The sequence below is a fragment of the Amia ocellicauda genome, chromosome 2 (assembly GCF_036373705.1).
Source record: "Amia ocellicauda isolate fAmiCal2 chromosome 2, fAmiCal2.hap1, whole genome shotgun sequence".
NCBI lineage: Eukaryota > Metazoa > Chordata > Actinopteri > Amiiformes > Amiidae > Amia > Amia ocellicauda.
The window spans coordinates 5,446,304-5,468,022 of NC_089851.1; the positions used below are offsets into that span (position 1 = coordinate 5,446,304).

At 39.1% G+C, this 21,719-nt stretch overlaps 1 protein-coding gene across 3 annotated transcripts in view; it reads right to left on the bottom strand.

Moving 5' to 3' along the window:
* The window catches only part of scn5lab (sodium channel, voltage gated, type V-like, alpha b), a 104,615-nt gene that overhangs the window by 65,068 nt on the left and 17,828 nt on the right, over positions 1-21,719 (bottom strand). For all 3 annotated transcript variants that reach the window (XM_066716671.1, XM_066716663.1, XM_066716679.1), the window contains 6 exons: positions 12,299-12,440; positions 11,515-11,712; positions 9,332-9,511; positions 8,352-8,699; positions 4,985-5,105; positions 1,101-1,339 (listed from right to left, as the gene is read on the bottom strand). In XM_066716671.1, coding sequence (XP_066572768.1) covers positions 1,101-1,339; positions 4,985-5,105; positions 8,352-8,699; positions 9,332-9,511; positions 11,515-11,712; positions 12,299-12,440 — 1,228 coding nt within the window. The remainder of the gene's footprint in view (positions 1-1,100; positions 1,340-4,984; positions 5,106-8,351; positions 8,700-9,331; positions 9,512-11,514; positions 11,713-12,298; positions 12,441-21,719) is intronic.

Here is a 21,719-nt window from a genome sequence, read left to right on the forward strand (position 1 = left end):
ATGGGATTTTGTTATGTGATGGAAGATTTGTTTACACTGTCATTATATTATAAGTGCTGAATTAATTAAACTGTAACTATTTTGCAACATCTGCCCACAGCTCATTAAAAATGCTCTAATATCTTTAAAATGGTGAAAATTACACATGATCTATTATACATTGTACAAAGTAAATATGGAAATAAATACACCTGGACCAATCGATATTACAAATTCAGTGTAGAAGAAGCTGTGAGACACAAAACAGGCATTATTCTGAGTTCAACTTCCACAGGGAGAGGACACACAAGGTTGCTGTTCACAGCTCTCCGTGGTTCGCACATTGAAACGTGTTAATCATAATTTGAGATGTTTGTTCTCAGTGATGTTTAGTGGGTCGACTTTCATTTAATCCGCAGGTGACAGGTGGCTCAGTTTCTCTGTTGACGGCTGTCTTTGAGTGCCGGCACCGAGCCTTTTATTCTCTTATTGGTGTTTTTAGCGTGTGGAGTGTTTTTACAAAATAATGGAAGTTTGTTTGGAAGTTATAGACATAATAAATCTATTGGGAAATTAATAATGTTACACATCACCACACGTTATTAACAGCTGAAATCTGTAAAGCCATATATTTCTGATTCCCACCATTTTTATAGGACATAAGTATGAAACCCTGTTAATCTGCCCGGCAAAAACAGAAAAAACGGAAGAATAATAAACATTTGAAATGCTTTGGGAACATCAAAGTGGCAACAGCGTAATCCAAAGTAACTAAGAATCCTATAGGATATAATGATTATTCTACTCATCCTTTTTATGCGCCCCTCATAAAATTGGCATTATGAGGGATAATGCTATTACCAATCATGGGATAAGTGTGATCCAAAATACATACATTATAATACTATTTTAAACAACTATAAATAGAGGTGGTGTCAATCATGCTAAGTAATCAAGATAATATATATTTAAAGCTCTGGTTGCAAGGGGAGACTTTATTTTCTGATTGCTGGTATTTCCACTGTGCTGATGGAAAAGTGGTAGGGAATGGCACAACCACCTTTTTGTTATTGCTTTTTCCAAGTGCATCCCTCACACCAGCTTGACTTTCAAAGCCTCACCTGGTTCCCCACATTGAGCATATGTTTGAACCCCGGCGTCATCGGATAGTGCTCCAGCGCCATGAACACAGTGTTCATCACGATGCAGATGGTGATCGCCAAGTCCAGGAAGGGGTCCATGACTCCGATCCGCACATACTTCTTCACTTTCAGCCACATCGGACAGCAGTCCCAGATCAGATAGTGCTGGGCGAACTGGTACCAGCAGGGATGGCATTTCTGATGAGCCTCTTCCAGTTCTAGAAGCAATCAAAGCGGACACAATTACAGGGCTGGCATGGGATGAGTTCGAAATGACTCGTGCCAGGCTGAATATCCTGTTGTTGTTATTGTATGACTGCATCTGTCTTCATTAGTTATACAAAGTTATATAGTTATACGAAGGATGTATGAAGGTTTTATATACATTTTCCATGTTTAAAACACCATCTACTATAACTTTTACTAATACAAATACTAAAGGACATCATATTGCCCTCATCTTGTTTTTGTCCTGTAAGAAGGTAAAGATAACTTGCCTCAAACTAAACTACTACAAGAAAAGAAGGTGACCATAAAAGTTTGCTGGCTGTTGAACAAGAGAGTCTGAGTTACTGCGTTTATAGGATAACACTGCTATACTTGTGTGGTATATGATGCTTGAAATACACAGGCAAAAATGATGGATGATAATACAAACCTATATAATATTCAATTAAGTTTGGTTTGGAAACATTGTGCTACAATTAATACCTAGAGAGATACATATAAGGATCTATATTTTAATTGCGGCGAGTGAGATTAAATCGCTCCCCGAGCACACAAAATAAATAAATAAACAAACAAACAAAACAGAACAAACACTTAAGTCAGACTGTTGTAGCGTTTTATTTTTAGACCTCTGTCTCTTCCACCGCATTATTCTCTGCAATCAAAGTGACTCTTTGCAGGGTTCACTTCACGACCAATCTGCGAAACACAAAAAGGATCTGAAACGAGCAGGCTGCACTAATTACCGTGTGGCCCTCTGAACGAGAGTCTATTTCAGAAGATCCAAAGGAGCACATCGGAATTATGCACATTAATTATTTAAAACGTATCGTCCTTCATTTTTTTTTTGAATATACAAATGTTTCTTAAAATTACACGGCTGGAAATTAAAGACTTGAGGATTCGGCGCCGGCTCTTTGATACTTGTGCTTTCTGGGTTTGTTTTGCCCTGTGTATACAGAGGCTGTGCCAGACTTTATTGATTTGAGGAAAAAGTACTTAAGACTAAACCTTGTGTAAACACAGTAGCCATCAGCAATTGTTTCCTGACAACATTGATCTCTGAAATTCGAGACAGGCTTAATATGCCAGCGTTTCATTGTGAAAACAAACAACCGAATCCAGAGTCTGCATCTGAAAGGACAATAACTAAAAAAGTAATGCTGAGGAGTGTTTTTTATGTCATTCAGAAGGTAAAACAAATTCACCATCCTCCCCTAATTTTTAGTTACAACCCAGAACAAAACAATGAACGCCACCTGCTCTACTGTGATTGGTGTTAAACAAACATTGCCGAGAGGTTCGCATGTTTGTAACTTGGACATCTGTTAAGTTTTATTGTAATGGCTTTATTATCACCACCCACACAACTCCAATGCAATTTCATTTCTGCAGTCCCCATAAATTAGTATTTTATTTTATTTTGATTTGAAAGGAGTGTCTGTACCTGGTGAACTAAGGTTTCAAACTGTAATCTCTATGATACAGAGCTTTCGGCGATGAAGGAGCTGTCTTTTGCTGTTAATATGATATGGTTACTGCGTCTGCGAGAAAAAGCATGAAGCCTTTCAGGGTCACTGTTTCAATGATTAATATTTCCCGTCAATGAGATTCGACCAATAATATTCACAGCTTTTGGCAAAACCCATACCGTGCACATTCAGATTTTTTTAAATATTATTATTCTTCTCTTCTGAGTTTCAGATGTTTTGCCAAACATTTCCCTTACATGCTAAGATTATTTTTTCCTTTATTCTTTAGACCATTCAGAGCAGGCAAATTATATTTATGGATCTTAATTCTGAAGTTAGGCAAAACTCAAACTTTGAAACATATTTGTGTGCTTTTGTGACTTAAGCTGTTAGTCACCTGGTCCCATATTTGACCTGTTATCTGGGAAGTTTAAAAAGCCCTGAGTTCTTAAAGTTTATCAAACCTACACATTTAACTGAACTGTTAGAGAGATTTCTCTAGATTTCTCAGATTTCTTATTAATGCTGGTTCAAAATCTAGAAAACTATATTAACTATTTCACAAAGATATTTTCAAGATTTTCACGGGTGCGTGTTCTGCGCTAGGACATTGTGTGTTTCACAGAAAGAAGGAAATACAGTATATGGTTCTTCCAGCATGAATTCCAAATCTGTACCTTCATGCTTCCTGGTTCGGGGGTATCACATAACCGCGTTGGATGGTGCAGCCTTGCTATGTTATTGTAGCACTTACGGGCCAATTGATTTCATGTTTACTCAACTCCAGTGGAGGCTAAAGCTCACTTTCAAAAAAGACCCCTTAAGGGACAGCTGTCCAGATGTGTACCCTCTTATATGGCTCAGTGGAGAAGGCCCTATGAATGGGCCAATAGGTTCCAAACATCTGCCGCTGAATAAACACAAGCTACACGTCCTCCGAGACTTGTCAGGCTGTTCCAGGGTGCCAGTTACAAAAGCAATGCATCAAATACATATATATATGGAAAGTTTGGAAACAAAATTACAATTCCAGCAAAATAAAACAATATATTTTCATATATTTTTGATGCAAAGTAACAATCGCCTTTAATCCAAATATCGTTATTCGGTAACACTTTAAAATAAGGTGGTGTTATTTTAAAGCGTTACCCATTATTCATTTATCCTACATTTGCAAAATATTAGGATCCACATAAAGAAATTCCAATTTAAGTTCAACTCATTAGCTTTTAAAGTAAATTTTAAAGAAGACTTTACAAATATTTGGATTTAGCATGAAAACAATTTCAGAGGGTCTGCTACTCTCCAACTGTTGGTTTGGGGGGTAGACAGGAGGTATGAAATATAGTGTGTTAAATATTGCTTTTGAACAAGAAATTATATTTAAATACTAGTTTAGAAATCCTGTCGGCTCATCCAGTCAAAACCCTCCAGTTTGACACCAGGATGAGCCCTATAGCCTGAGGTTCTTGATTCAAATCCCATGCTGGTGTCTGGGCTTCCTGTGTGGGAGGAAAATAAAGAGAAATGCAGAGAGCACTTGCTGATGTACAAGTTTGTTGTTTTCATCTGTTTTCAGGCTTGTGCTGATTTGCAAGAGTTAGCCTGGCAGGTTAATATTGGTTTGTCCTGAAATTGGTGGGACTCAATAGGAAGATACATATACAGTTAGGTCCATAAATATTTGGACAGTGACACAAGTGTCATCATTTTTGCTCTGTACGCCACCACAATGGATTAGAAAGGAAACAATCAAGATGTGCTTTAAGTGTAGACTTTCATCTTTCATTTGAAAGTAGTTACATCCAGATTGGGTGAATAGTGTAGGAATTACACCCATTTTTATATGTCCCCCCCAATTTTAGTGGCTTAAAAGTATTTGGACAGACTAACATAATCATTAATTAAATCATGAGTTTCAAGACTTGGCTGCAAATCCTTTGCAGTCAATGACTGCCTGAAGTCTGGAACCCATAGACATCACCAGATGCTGGGTTTCTTCCCTGGTGATGCTCTGCCAGACCTGCACTTCAGCTGCCTTTAGTTCCTGCTTGTTCTTGGGGCGTTTGTGTTGTTGACAGTTGTATCACTGTCCATCTATTTATGGACCTAACTGTATATATATATAGTGTGTCAATCACTGTGAGACGTGGCAATCCTTACCTTCCATGGCGTTGGTCAGGACACTCGCTGCGCTCAGTGCTCGCTCTCTCTGAAACGGTGCCTCTAAAAACTCTGCCGACACCCGGCGGGGAATTAACATGTCGTTTGTACAATTAGGCATCTGCACAGAAGAAAGATTCTATTAATGTTCTTCAATAGGAAAAACAAACTATTTAAGAGACAACAGGTTGATGGAACATTTTAATATTATTATCTATAGCCTTATTTGTTTTCGCTACAAAACCTTTGAAAGCAGTCTTCAAATTAAATTAATGTTCTTTAATTAACATAAAACTACATGTGGGATATGAGCAGAAGACATGGGATCTCTTCAGGTTTCAGAATTGAATATCGTGTGCCAAGTACGATTCTAAACGATGACTTTAAACACCAGTTGTTGACCCCCTATCAGTCTCACATTTTTAAGTCAAGTCAATTAATTTCACACGTGACAAAGGGCTCCCAGCTTCGCTGCGGATGACACGCTAACACAGTGCAGAGAGAATTGCAGCCGAACTGACAGACTTTGGTTCCCAGCCGTTCCAAAACGAAATTCCAACCAAGTAAAAGAGAGTTTTAATTGAAGCCTGTGCCAAGGTAATGGAGTCAAACTGTTAAGATAAGTAACCACTTTATATTCTCTGTGAGTTCACCTCTAGCGTTCTGCATTCCAGCTAGATTTTAAGCTCTTCAAAGTTACGGGTTCACAAATGTATATATATATATATATATATATATATATATATATATATATATATATATATATAATTCAGTTTTCAGCAATCGGTGGGAATTTTGGATATCTTATTTTAGTGCCTATCACGTTTTCATATGCTTTTCCGATTCATGTGCTGATAAGTGTAAGTGCTCGATACAAATGGAACACATTATACGACTGCATGGCATCGGGGTTATCTGTCCACTTTACACAAATTACAGGGATTTGGAGTCAATTATTCCATATTTGCACTCTGTAATGACCCTGCAATTATTTAATGTCCTTCTGCTCCTCGGTAATCGGCAACATGACGCGTAGTCACTTTGCCGTTTTGCACACCCACACATGTTTTGGCTGGCTGAAATACCAGGCCATCTCCACACGAATGAACCGCCGGATGAGCATCTGTTGCCATGGTGCCAGGGGCGCATTTCCTAGACAACGAGGAGGCTGCGGTCCAGCCCCGCGCACTTCAGCGCATCAATCGCCCAAGACAAGCAGCCGATCATTGCAGTCTGGCATCTGTACCAGCAATGTGTTAATTCTGACTCAACATCACACCGTTTACTCTAGATTGTATTTGCACTGAAAATATTTTGACAAAAACCCACCACATTAGTTGAAGTAACTGAATACTTATAGAACACCCGTAACACATTTTAAGATCATTTGTGGATTTATGTCATCAAAATCCTCTATGATATATTCCCACATGCCTTTGGTTGAATTATTTGAAATCTGTCTTAGGGCCAGATCGGTTTGAATAAATAAAGACATTTTCATAAGGTCAAACTAACAGAAATACCCTTAGTGTATAAGTTAATATCAGAAACAACAAATCACATCTTCTATAATATTCAGCACCCTATCTTTGTATATTTATATGGTGAATATATACAGAATTATTCCTTGCCAATGGTCCTCTCTCAGCCCTTGGGAAAGTGGGGATTTCCTTTTGGGTCTCCAGACAAAATATCCCTGGCTTTAAGTAAGCAGTTTTCCAAGACACCATTATTTCTTCCATACCAGCCTAATTAATTCATTTTAGGACTAATTACAATATATTCTTGTGTGATTTCTTCAACAGTTTGACTAGGGATCTGAGCCGTGTTGGCAAAAGGCCAGAATAGATCCTGAATAAACAGGACTCAATGCCTAACTGTAAAAAAAAACAAAAAAAAAACAACAACAACAAAAAACTAACAAAAAAAAAAATACTTCAATTCAGATTTCTAAAAATACAGAAAAGGCTGCTGCTAAAATGCCATGCTAGTGTCCCTCTCATTAGAATAATTGCACTGTACAATCAGCATTGTGATTCGGGGACTCAAAGGGGAGGAAATTCTATTAGTGTCTGTGAAGCATTGGCTTTGACAAGACAGACGAAGCTCAGAGCTCTGCTCGGAGAACAGCCGTCAAACCGCACGTATGAATCACACACGGCCGAGCGGGTCTATTATAGGAGCCGGGGCCGTTGCAGAGGTTCATTTCAAAATCATAATCTTCGTAATGTACATAACAATAACATTTCAGTTCCTGCCTGAGTGACAGTTTTTCTTATTGCTGTTTCTATTTTTTTAAACCCGAGTTGGCAATATTAACATGATTTAAATCTATAAATATATATAACACTCACATATATATATATATATATATATATATATATATACAGTACTGTGCAAAAGTTTTAGGCAGGTGTGAAAAAATGCTGTAAAGTAAGAATGCTTTCAAAAATAGACATGTTAACAGATTATATTTATCAATTAACTAAATGTAAAGTGAGTGAACAGAAGAAAAATCTACATCAAATCCATATTTGGTGTGACCACCCTTTGCCTTCATAACAGCATCAGTTCTTCTAGGTACACTTGCAAAAAGTCAGGGATTGTGTAGACATATAGTCAGGTGTCTGATCAAACAATTACACCAAGCAGGTGCTAATGATCATCAATTCAATATGTAGGTTGAAACACAATCATTAACTGAAACAGAAACAGCTGTGTAGGAGGAATAAAACTGGGTGAGGAACAGCCAAACTCAGCTAACAAGGTGAGGTTGCTGAAGACAGTTTACTGTCAAAAGTCATACACCATGGCAAGACTGAGCACAGCAACAAGACACAAGGTAGTTCTACTGCATCAGCAAGGTCTCTCCCAGGCAGACATTTCAAGGCAGACAGGGGTTTCCAGATGTGCTGTCCAAGCTCTTTTGAAGAAGCACAAAGAAACAGGCAGCGTTGAGGACCGTAGACACAGTGGTCGGCCAAGAAAACTTACTGCAGCAGATGAACGACACATCATGCTTACTTCCCTTCACAATCAGAAGATGTCCAGCAGTGCCATCAGCTCAGAACTGGCAGAAAATCATGTGACCCTGGTACACCCATCTACTGAAAGCATTCTTACTTTACAGCATTTTTTCACACCTGCCTAAAGCTTTTGCACAGTACTGTATATCCTCATTAAAAATCACATATGACTTTGTAATAGTAAAAAAATACCATCTGGATGTAATAAAATGTTCTCTTTGAGTATTTAACTTGTATACATACTTTTCTAACATGGTGTGCAACTCTTTACGCACAAAGTGATACCCCGACTAATGTGAAGCACACCTTTTATTTATAACAGAGATTCACACGGTACTCACAAGGTCGTCTGTGTTGATTTTATCCACCATGACTACGGGTAACGCCAAAGAAGGCGGACCCAAAGAAGCCACTCCGTTGCGATCAACAGTGACATTCAACTTCCCGTTGATGTTCAGACTGGTGTGGTTCCCCTGGGAGCAGTGGCTGCACGTGCTGAAAGCACTAGTCCGCCGTCTGTGCCAGGGCAAGATGAGGGAGCCCGTCCGACTGTCGTTGTCTCCGTGTGCGCTGAACTCATCGTCCGCAAATTCCGTCTCAGACTCGCGGTTTCGAGGACGGAAGTTGAAGACGCTGCACTGGCTTCCCCTCCGATGGGCAGAGAGGGTCCGCGAGAGAAGGGAGTGGACCTGCGGTACAGGGGCCGAAACCAAACGTGTGAGATTGCTCCTAAGGGTTAGGTGTCTATGTGATTGTTTCAAAACCTCTCCCCCGAGCTAAAAAACACCCGACATGAGATCTCAGGGTTAACGCGATGAACCAAATAACAGTTTGTTCAGTTAAAATAGTCCAGCCAAGCCAACATGTGATTGCTAGTGCAAATGTGCAGTCTGAGATTCTTTGTCAGCATCACCAGGACAGCTTTATAATTAGCCGGGAGGCAACGGGAGTCTGTAAATGCAGGAGTCCACAGCATTCGCAGAGATGAAGAGCTGTGTTACACAAGCTCCCAGCTGCTTGGGTCTCTATAATCCTTTTGAAAGAGACTTTCCCAAATTAGTAAAATCTGTGCCGAAGAATACAGTGAACATTAAAAACTGGTACTGGGATTATGGCCATGAGAATCTCCCTGCTTGGAGGATCTTTCCCTGAATAAAAATGAATGCTGTGTTTGTATCTATCTGATGAAGACAAAGACCTGTGTTTCATAGCCTTGTTCATGACAGTTTTATTCTAATCAATCCACCTTCATCAACACTGACCAAATAAATGGTTTAGATCACAGGGAAGAGTTTACACTCAAGCACATTTGACAGGTTACCTTCGGCCTCTCCTCTCTGTCCAACCTTATTGTTTTCTCGTCTATGTCATCGTCGGCCTCCTCCGATAATGTTTTATGCCTTTTCTTCGTGTTTCTTCTTTCCTTACTGTCTTTTAAGGTGAACGGTGACATTTCAGGGGACAGAATGGAGTCGGTCTCCTGCACTTTGTTCACAATTGCCTGAAAGGAGGATTGACAATTTGCAGCTTACTAAAAAATTCATGTTTCACAGTTGTGGAAAGATGTGCCTGAAAAAGTACACCAGTCAGGAAGAACATTCAAACACATAAGTAAGGTTGCATTAAAAAGTTGATATATTTGAAACATTATAACATAAAAGTGTATATTCTAAAGTGTTAAAGTGTGTGTGTGTGTGTGTGTGTGTGTGTGTGTGTGTGTGTGTGTGTGTGTGTGTGTGTATACAGTGCCTATAGACTACACCCACTTAAACGTTTTCCACATTTTGTTTTGTCAGTGCTTCAGAGTTTCATGCATTTAAATTAAGATTTTTCCACTTATCTACACACCATACTCCACACTGTTAAGGGGAAAAATATGTTATTGTTAAAAAAATATATTAAAAATACAAAACTGCATATCATAATCGGATAAGTCTCCAGTCCCCTGAGTTCTTACTTTGGCAGCAGTTATATCTGGCAGTCTGCTGGGTTAGGTCTCTACCAACATTGCACACCTAGATTTGACAATATATAAGCCTTCCTTTTACAAAACTGTTCAAGCTCTGTCAGGTTCCTTGGGGAGCGTTGATGGACATGGCATACCTTTTCAATTGGATTTAGTTTAGGGCTCTGACTGGGACACTCAAGGACATTTACCTTTTTGTTCCTCAGCCACTCCAGTGTAGTTTTGGCTGTGTGCTTTGGGTCATTGTTCTGCTGTAAAGTGAACTTCTATCCCAGTTTCAAATTTTTGCAGAAGGCAGCAGGTTTTCCTCAAGGACTTTTATATACTTTGCTCTTTTCAATTGCCCTGCTATTCTGACAAGTACCCCAGTCCATGCCGATTAGAAACATCCCCATGACATGATGCTGCACCGCCATTCTTCACAGGAGGGTGCTGTTTGGGTGATAAGCTGTGTTGGGTTTGCATCAAACATAACACTTTGCATTTAGGCCAGACATTTTCATTTTCTTTTCTTTAGACCAAAAAACATTGTGCCACATTGCTATAGAAACTCCTGAGTGTTCTTTTTCATACTTCACACGGGATTCAAAGTGGGCTTTTTTGAGTACCACACTGGCCAGATTTGTAGATTGAGTGCTTGGGACATTGTTGTCACATGCACACTTTGACCAGCCTTGGCCATTCAAGCCTGTAGCTCTTGCAAAGTTGCCATTGGCCTATTGGTACCCTCTCTGATCTGTCTTTTTGCTCTGTAATCCAGTTTGGAGGGACAGCCTAGGCAGGTCTTGGAGGTGCCATACACCTTCCACGTCTTCATCATAATCATCTTGACTGCTCCAATGGATATTCAAGGCTTTTTATATTGTTTTATGTCCTCTGATCTGTGCCTTTGAACAGCTTTGTCCCAGTTATTTTGAAGGCTCCTTGGTGCTCATGGTTGAGTCTTGGCTTTGAAACACATTACCCACCAGTAAGAACCTACAGGAACTGCTGAATGAATCCTGAAATCATGTAAATCATTACAATTTACACCCCTGAGCTAATTTAAGATTGCTATTACAAGAGGGGTGGGCACTTATCCAACCAAACTATTTTATTAAATATTTTGAATTAATGTAATACATTTTCTACAAATTTTACTTGGACGTTTTGGGATAGGATGTGTGGATAAATTATTATAGAAACACAATTTTAATGCATGTTAATTCAAGGCTATAAGGCAACAAAAGGTGAAAGGTGTGAAAGGGGGTGGACATTCTATAGGCACTATAGAATAAATATAAAATAAAGAATAAGTGGTATTACATGTTTGTTTAAATATGATTAACTACTATATACCCAACTGTCTCTATTTTCACAGCAAGAACTAAAAGATTTCAAGAACAGGTGGACCATACAAGCATGTGCCTGTTGGTGAATGTTAATGGATTCAGAATGAAACTAGAAGTAACAAAATAACAACAAAGGCAACAATAAACAAGTCTCCAAAGTACCATGAACCACCCGTCAAGGTAATTTAAAAGCGACCATCGGCTCACCTGCTGCTCCCGGCGTAGATGTTCCATCGCCAACTGGAAATCTCTCTCCTTCTGCCAGGCCTCTGCGATGGTGGCCTGGTTCTGCTCTTCGTACGCCATGGCCACCACCGCCAAGATCAAGTTGACAAGGTAGAACGAGCCCAAGAATATGACCAACACGAAGAAAATCATGTAGGTTTTTCCTGCCGCCCGCAGAGTCTAACCGTGGAAGGAAAGACAGTGAAAATCAGGACAGATGCGGATTGTCCATATTGCACTTCAATGCCCCCCAAAAATAAATATCTTTATTCTGAATTGAAATGGGATCTACAGATTTATCAGAATTAGTCATGTTTATATTAGTATCACGATTATGTTTATAATAAAGAAGAAATACGCTTCTCATTCCGCTAATATCCGTATGTGCCCCATTTAAAGAGTATTGGAAAGGATAAGGTTATTGTTTCACCTTTTAATGAATCTCAAGAACTAGACATGCTTTATAAACATACACCTCTAAAAATATTACAGCACTGCTAATAATATTATTATACATATTTACATTTCTCTGGAAAATAAATAAATCAATAAAACAAGTGTGTAATTTTCCAGAGAAAAAAATGGAATGAATAGAAAGGCAACCTTAATATTATCAAATAAAGGTAATACTCTTAGACTTATATTTAGGTGGTAGGGTCATAATTACATTCAGACTATCAGACTATCATTTTAGTGCTTGTGGAACAGCCTTTCAGCAGTAAAAATAAACATCCATAAATAAATAAGATTGATTATTTTGCTTTACCTGTTGATAGAGGTTTTCCCAATAGTCTTGTGTCATGAGACGAAACAATGCCAGGAATGCCCAACCAAAGGTGTCAAAGCTGGTGTAGCCATAATTAGGGTTTCTCCCTGCTTTATAACATTGGTATCCCTCAGGGCATTTCCTGAAATGCAAGCAAGCAAAGAAGTAAATCAAAATGAAAACACATAAAGCATTCAGAGCCCTTTGTCACATGCAGCAACATAAAACACTTGCAAGGAAATCTATATCTAGTGCATTTCAGAACCTCGGCATAAACATACTACGAATAACACTCCCTGTCTCCTCCACACACAAGCATGCACGCCATGCACACACTCGCCTACGATCAAAATCATGTCTTGTGCTTCGGCTTGTTATCTCACCAAGGGGAGGTGATTAAGCTAAATATCCATATTTCCACTAGGTGATTAAAGTTTAATCCGTATTGACAGATACAACATCCCTAATAACTGCTGTGGTAAGCACTTCGAAAATTACTTATTGTCATCATGATTACTGGGTGGTCTACTACGGGTCAAGAGTGTATCAAGTACATCAGCTGATGCCTTGTAAAAACATGAAGATAGCCAGCCTCTGCAATCTTAATGGTTGACGTCTCCTCTCAAAACGAAAGAGTGCTAGCCTTCATGCTATGTGTTGCTTTCTTTTATTCGAGTCTCTGCACTAGTGTTGGAAAATGATAGGTTGAGAATGCAAACCTGGTTATCTGAAACAGAGAATACTATACAAAGGGGGATGTCCTAGTATAGTTACTAGTACAGTCCATGTAGCACTGCAATGCCCAGATTGAGGAGAAGGGAGGAAGATGGAGCACCATCAACTCCATGGGTGTTTTAATATGGGAGGGGGAGAGGGTTTTTGGAAGGAAAGGAGGGAAGATGAACATCTCTGACTGAGCAGAGCCGAGGTTCCCCAGCAGCCTCTGACAATTTCCTACCGACACTCTGTCTCTTAGTTGAAAGCAGGAGAGACAAGAGAGGATAGAAGCAATTCTCTCCAGGTTTAGTGAGGCGGACATGGCGTCTGAGTTGACATAGTGGCCTTACTTCAGATGTCCTTACATCAATCCAAACAATAATTTAACAAATAATGCAAAGAGCTGGTATCGTTTGAGAAGTTAAACTGCTGCAGTGAGCAGCATATTGGCTGAGAAACCCAGTTAGTCTGCAAAATTCTGCCTTTAAATCCGGAATAATATTAAACTTTAAAAACATGAAACTTTCAATATCCTCACAATATTACGTGTGACCTACAAGCTAATATATCAAAAGCTTCAATAGTAAACATTATATAAAAATGGGCACTTCAAATATCCAAATATATTCAATTGCTTTAAATTGGAACCATTCCATTTGCTGTTTTTATTTTAGCATATAGGTGGGAGTATGTGATATGTACAGGGAGAGGCAAGTTTAAGTTTGGTTAAACACACGTGACACCTGACACCAGAGGAACCCAGAGGGGCACGAGGAATGTGGAGTGGCAAGGTGTCAGCATGCTGGACTGGAAAAACATTACACTGCTACCATATGACCATGTGAGTGTTTCCAGCAGGGAGACAGCATCTGCCCGTTACCAGCCCTTAACAGATGAGCCGAAGGAAGTGTGATGGTGTGGGGCGATATATCCTACCATCATCACACAAATCTTTGTGTCCTCGGACCAAGTGTTAATAGACAGGCCTACCTCCCTGTTGTTGTGACTGGGATCTAGGAGATGTGTTTAATATGTTATCAGGTCGTGCAAGCCTTCCAAGATGGCAATATACTGTACTTAAATGATAAGAGCAAGCTTATTCCACCCGTAACACAAGTCGTGTCACCTAACATGACACAGATTGAATACCTTTGGACGTGAGCAGCATCATTAACCCCCACAGAGTCTACAGACGGACTCTCTTTTCGCCCAGGAGCGGAACAACATATTCAATGACCAGTGAGTAAAGAAATCGAGGGCCTTGTTTGCCACTCAACTGAAACTGGACAAGAACAAATTTTACTGAAACCTCAAGACAAGCAAAGACAAACCCTTTTATTTATGTATTGTGTGTGCCATTAGTTTTGCTAATAAGCTGAAATCCAATAAGCTGAAAGTCAATTGATTTACAGAGAGTAACACAAACATGTTATAAATATCATGCATTTATTTTGGGCCGCCTCCAGTAACACAAGCTGTTAAATACACAAAGTGACATTTTTCTTCCAGAGACATCAATAAGTCCAACTGTACAAAAATAAATATTTGAGCTCAAAGTAGCAGGACAGAATTCCGTTCATTAAGAGAAATGTTTTCCAATATAGGACAGCTAAGAGTAGTTGCCTGCTTTATGGTTATTATTAACTACATTTTGTTTCTACTAAATTGAATAACAAAGGGCACTTATTTTATTTTGTAAATGTTTTATTTAACTTACCACGCAGCATCTACAATATATATAAATACAATGTAAAGGTAATGGATGCATTGACAGCTTGTTTGGCTGTGTGGCAGCCATTAATGGCTCATATTTTACATTTCCAGAATACCTCCAGTGAATCTCCCACTCCGGTCTTCTGTGTGCCGTTCTGTCTTACCCCAGCCTGATGCTGGATTATTTATGTTCATTGTGATTAATGATCACTAACACATTTAAACAATGGAGAACATCCAATAAACAACATTTAAAAATAAACTCTACCTCCAACCGGTCGGTCCATTAGCCATTAAACGCTCTAATTTACACAAACTTCAGATAAGACTGCACGATGAAATGGCCAGACGTCTGGCATTTTTCAGAATATGAAAATGATTGTATTGGCAATTAAGAGCATTTCCTGGAGACAGCGAGGAAGCTGAATTAGAGGTACTCAGGGATTGAGTCTGGCCCATAGGTCATATAAAGATGATCAATGATTTAGTGGCTCTTAGGCCAAGTATGATTAATTTAACAACCTCTATTAAGTTTTCAGCATGTCTCTGGAATTAGGGGGAAAAAACACCTGTTTTACACTGTCACTGACACCAAAGAGAGGTTTGGCGAGGAACTGGCACACAAGTGTATAGTCCTGTTACACTTATAAGCCCTTCTCTAGGGTGTGGAAACTGATCCTTCAAAATTACAAGACCTGAGGTCAACATAGCTGGACATGTAAGTGTAGTACAGGGATTTAGATGAAGAGGCTAAACTCCTTTGAACCAAATGAAATTATCTTGGTGGCAGTGGTGGCGACATGAATGAATTAATACTAAATATTCGGAAAAGCTCAGGCAGAGAGGATCTATAGACTGCTGATAATAAGGTTTATGGTCATAAAGAAACTTTAATCCTGACACCACGATGCTTATTTGCATTTCACCGTTTCTGGTGGGTTGTCTGGCATCTGCTTACATTCCTTGTATTACACACACTGTAATCTGGGAAACTTAAAATCCCATCAACCTCAGCAAGCAGCGAAATGCACTGGAGCCAGAGGGATTACAGCGAGGCAGATGGACATCAAGGTTCAATTTACCATATTACTGCAGCTCAGCGCCTCAATTTTTGCACCAGCACTGACCCTGTTAATGCACCACAGTGCCATAGCAAAGGTTACAGCATTCCTCTCCACTACTAACACACACAGGCATCCATGTTCAAGAACGGTAGCATCGAGTGGTTGTCCAGCACAGCCAGGCATGTGCGAACACCATTTTGAGAACAACTGCAAATCTCTCAGACAACTAAGTGCATCAGTCTCATCAATCTGTTCAGCAGTGTCGACAATTATACACAAACCTATCGTCAGTTTTATGAGTCACATCTAACATAACACATGAAGTAACACAGAAGTATATCACTTTAAGGATCTTAGCCATACCTTTCTCTAAGTACATGTTAATATGATGCTGGTACTTTTACAATGATTTAAAGAGTTTAAGAATAGGTTGGCTATTGAGGCTCTGTATTATTTTCTAATTTATGTTTCACTTCCTTATTTTTGCTTTGGCCAGGTTTATGTCATAGAAAGGTGCCATGCATGACTTTATGTCTGTAACGTGCTGCCGAATGTAAATTTTGCAATGACGTTGTAACTCCTTGGAATGTTTTATTTGCAGTACATTGTATGTTATTGTGAGCGAAAATGTGAAAGTAAGTTGGCTTTGATAAATACTAAATACTTAATAATAATAATAATAATAATAATAATAATAATAATAATAATAAATAACAATATCATAGAATGCTTTTACCTTTGTTGATGTATACCAAAACATCGTAAATACCGTTGAACAGTGGGATTTTGTAATTAACTGAAGACATGCTCTGAAAAGCTGCCCAGCAGCCAACTCTTTAACAACCTTCCTCTTTTAACAATATTTATCCTTACTTGTCCAACGCAGTCTTCAAACTTGTGATTTTACAAAGTAACAATGCAACTACTGAATTAGCTTTACTACAAAAACACTGTGCAATGGATATTTGCTGGGTAAAAGAGGGTAATCTACAGTGGTCACCTAACACTGAGCGATTGAACATTTGAACGTCTGGATCCCATTATCCAATTAATTGCAGGAAGATTAATGCAACCGGAACTATTTCAAGACAAATTTCCTCTATGATTCAGTTAGTTTTTTCGGATCAGCAGAGAGAAATTATAACGATCCTTCTCTTACTTTTTAATATGCAAAAATAGCCTGAGGAGACCGTTCACGCTCTCTCTAGAAAAGACAGGTGGCAAGTATAGAACCCTGTGGAACCCCTATCTGGGCTTCCATGTGGGTTCAGGCCATGAAGGTAGAATATACATATTAACACTACCTCCCTTGTTTTCTGTTGATGCCGTTTTATACACACACGCTGAGGACTTCTCGTTGAGTACAGCACAGTAATATAACATTGCTGCTCCGGAGTGGCAGATGTCTGTTTAAAATTACGAATTATGTCGATGACTTAGTTTTTTTTTTGACACTGTATTTTTAATTTGATTCTGGTGGCACGCACAGGCCACTGTCATCCTTTAAGGTTCGCCAGCAACGGCTTATATGACTTTTAACTCTCCTAATGTAAATCAAGAGAACAGAGGGATCAGGGTCAGAAACGGGTTATAGAGTGCTATGCTGAAACAAAGTGCCTCTGATTCAAGGCGTGTGTTTGTATCCATCTGTGGTCTGTGTGTGTGTGTGCGTGTCTGTTCAGGGAAGTGGTGGTCGGGGGGTAGGTGAAAGGGAAAGGGGGTTTTGTAGCAAAGCTGTCCAAAGGACTGGTATTTCACTCAGCACCACAGCAGCTGTGTTCATGGTGGGCCATATGGCAAAGGAGCCCACATTCTGATGGATACTATTTTAGACTCGACTGTGTCCCAATGTTCTGTCGAATTCAATGGGGATGCAGTGAAAACAGGAAGAGTGGGTTTTAGATGCTGGTTAGATCCTCCTGGTAGTAAGCGAATGCAGATTCCCTTTTTACCACTTCCGATTTAATTGCCCTTTCGGAAATTAACACTATGCAAGAAGGCCGTGCTACAATACTCCAGGGGAACAGTAAGATGGAGAGTAGCAATAACTTCCTGCTGACATCTGTGATTGGTTTCAATTTAAGAAACAACCAAACACTTCCAGAAACTAAAATTGCCAGAATGACACCACAAATAAACTTTTGTCTGATGGGATCTCTTTGGGTAACACTCTCGTTTTAGCAGCTGCTATAGGCACTATAAATACGCTACCGGAAAAAAAAAGCAAAAGAAAAAGCACTAAATATACATTTCCAAGGTGTTTATATATGAGAACAATCTCTCTTTTTTAATAACATACAATTAATCGTTAGTCAGAGGTGAGTTACTACTACTTTTGTTGATCTATTTATACATTACCAGTAAAGTGTTTTTTTATGAAGCTATAACAAAAAATAAAAAGTCCAACGCCAGCTGGACTGAACAAAATATATAGAAAGATATATGGTAAACATGTCACTTTTAATATATATATTTGAAGAAGTAGAACAACATCTGTATTGGTATTTTAAATTAGACATGCATCTGGGACACTGCTGGTTCGAGCCTTTTGCAAAACGGGCACCTGCACTCCCAGGAGTCACAGACTTAATTACTGGTGTCCGGACTACAACAAAGGCTACTGGTCAGGCTTCAAAGGCAGGCCAGGTGCAGAGAGGCTGTGTGAACTGGAGGCCTCGTGCTCTCAGCACCTTCACGTCACGTGCTGCTCGGGGTCTCCAGGTGAGCAGAAGATCGGGCCGGGCATCGAGATCAGAGAGCAGCGCGTTTGAATCCGGCTTCATCTTCGACAAGTGCATTCTGCAGCCGAAAGGGGAAACTGGCACAGTCTAAGAAGTGTTTGTGGATTGGAGGCTTTTAAAACATCTAATAGTTTATGTAAATGCCAGTCATTACAAAAAAAAAAAGAAAGATACAAAGTATATGTATATAATTGAAAGGTTCAATAAGATATGCATGCACTGTGCTGCACAATTAAGTCAAGTATACAGTCAAGTAATTAACTTTTCCTTGATTGAAATGCTGAGGAAGTGTTCGTGTTTACGCCGATGGAATGCATGCCATATGGCTCCCTGGGATTTTAAACACCATATGCACTCCATTTCGGCATACTGTAAATGTAGACAACTGCACAACAGTCTTCTGACCCCTTCCCCTATGCAGGATATAGGAAGATAAGAAGGCTATGAGTTAATAGTATGCACTAAGCTAATAGAAACACAAGGTCACGGTGGGGATAAAACTACTTAAAGTTTCTATAGCAACAGTATCCAGGAGGCTGTTGCCCATGGAGATTGTGTCTTGCTGCATCTCGGGAGAGCGGGGGACCGTTTCGCCTGCACCACGCTCTGCCTCCCGCAAACAACACTCCAGCGAGGGCACGGCAGGTAATGTAATTGTAATGAAATTATTTCCGGATCAGATTTATAGATCTCCAGTCTCATCCTCTGAATGTAAACAGTAGTTCTCCCACGAAACGCCTATCAAGTAATTGGCAAGCATCCCTTGTTTTACCATTAAGTAATTCCTACAAAATCAACACCCCTATTGCTCCGGAGACGATGTTCTCACTGCAATATGAAATGCATATGTTCAGGTAGTGGTTAGTTATTCTATGTCCGTGCTTCCCGGTAATATGGATATGAATTTAGCAGACCACAAATAGTTAATTCCTAACCTATTATGAACAAACTATTATGAATTCACACCTGAGCCGAAGCTGACATTTTGTGATTGTGTGTGTGTTTGCTTAAGACATCACTTTAGCATTCAGACACCTGAACAGTCGAGTGACAGATCCATTAGATTAAGAAAATTCAAATGCATCGAATAATATGTTCAGCCACCTTTGTCATAGAGGTCCATATAACTCCTTTTCTTCTTGCACGTGTACTGCTGTCAGCTCGAGACTTGTCCTTCAATGTGTAATCGTCCCTCATTGTTCTGTTACGTAACTGTCTCTTTAGTGTCGCACTGCCATGTCACTGTTGCGGTGAAACATGACAATGAGAAGTACAGTGTGTGTTGTTATTCTTGCGTGGGCCGTTGCGAATTTAGCAGTTTTTATTTTATTTTATGTGTATTGTGTCTGTATTGAAACAGTCTGTGGATTAAGATGAATAGCTTAATTTTAGTTTATAAATATTGGGATTTTACAGATTCATAATGCTGTTACCTTCTGTTTTAAAAAATTGAAAGCCTTGTCTGCATTTCTTGGTATTAGTACGTCACACGTCCGTTATAGATTATAGGACACTGATCATGTGCGCAATTAAGAAGTGAACAATTGAGACATTCGTTAAAGCCGTACTTATTTCCTGGTTAACGGCTATGGACCTCGACACAGTGGGCACTATGACACAGCACTTCTGCTTCCTTCCAGCAGTAGTATCTTGCTGCCAGATCAATAAAGGTGAACAAGTCTATTGGGAAATGTAAAGAGACGTTCATAGTAAATTGTGGAGTGAGAAAACAAGGAACTTACTTCTTAGTGTAATCGCTCAATTAAATGTAATGGTCTTTTACCTTTAATATTTTAAATATTACCTTAACATAGCCCAATAAATCTTTGTAATACACTTTGCTGTATTTAACAGTTGCATTTGTTGATGTCTGCTGGATAATCTGTAGAGAGCAATTCGTTGGGCAGGGAGGGGAATCCCTGGCTATATATATTATCTCTCATTAGGACTAGAAAAATATTTTCCACATATTTTCTTTTTCCTGTTTCATACACTTGAAAATAAAACTTAAAACTACTGTGTGATCACTGCTGCTTTTCCAAGATCGATTGTGTTGCCTTAAAAACAGAGCATGTGTTGTCTTGCTGTCAGCTAAGCAGTTATGAATTAAAATCTTTTAATGTGATTTACACAGTTAAATAACATCTGACATCCATGGATCTCAATGGGGCGTCTGCTCACCAGCGAGATATAAGAGACCTTTCAGTTCAGAGTTGATCCTCCAGGTTTCCATATACAATATGCCTGTATGGACTACTTGAGTAAAAATAAACTTTTCAATATTATGTGTTGTTATTAGTGCATTGTAAAAGTGACTAACAGGGCAACTAGACACAGACAGGCAATGTGTGATCATTAGGAATGTGTGCTTATTCAATTATTGCTGGAATATTCATGGGAACTATTACTTTGAATTGAATAATTTGCATCCAGTTTCCCTTGTGCAAACATATCTACATGCTAACACATTTCTTAAAATGTGCAGATAAAAGGCCATTAAAACAGTGTTACTGTCCTATATAAAGAGTGCTGTAGACAGCCAACCAGTATTATCACTGATATTGTTTCTTCCTTAATTATACTGGACATCAGATTGATTTGTCACTTTTTCCATTTGTGATGTATAGATTTTTCATTCTGATATATTTATTTTTATCTGCACAGTTTTTTATGTATAGAGCACCGGCACGTGTTTTCATAGGTCAATTGAAATGAAACACTGTATCAACAGGACTTTTTTGCTGTCCAAACCTTTGCTATCGCGTTAAGGTTTGTAGTTTGCTATTAGTAGGTGGGTCAAAGTTTTGATTTAATCCAGTCCTTAATGGTCTGGTTCTCTTGGGAACCTGTGTGAGGATTGCTTTTTTAGCATTTAATTTTTTGGGAGTTTAAAAAGGAGCCTGCTGGTGCACATTATTATTTCCCTGCTTGATCTGCTAGATCTGCTTAATATTTAGCATCAGTGGAGAATTAGCTGGAAAAAATGCCCCCCCACCAAAAAAAAAAAAAGATTCAAAAGATATATCTGGGGCTAAACCTATTTATTTAATAGTTGCAATAAAGATTTTATGTCCACATTTCGAAAGCTGAAATTAAACCTATCCATGCGTCCATCTTAAAAATAAATCTAGTTTACACTGTAACAGACAAGGGAATGCTGGGTAACCTTGGACTGGGTATCTTTTC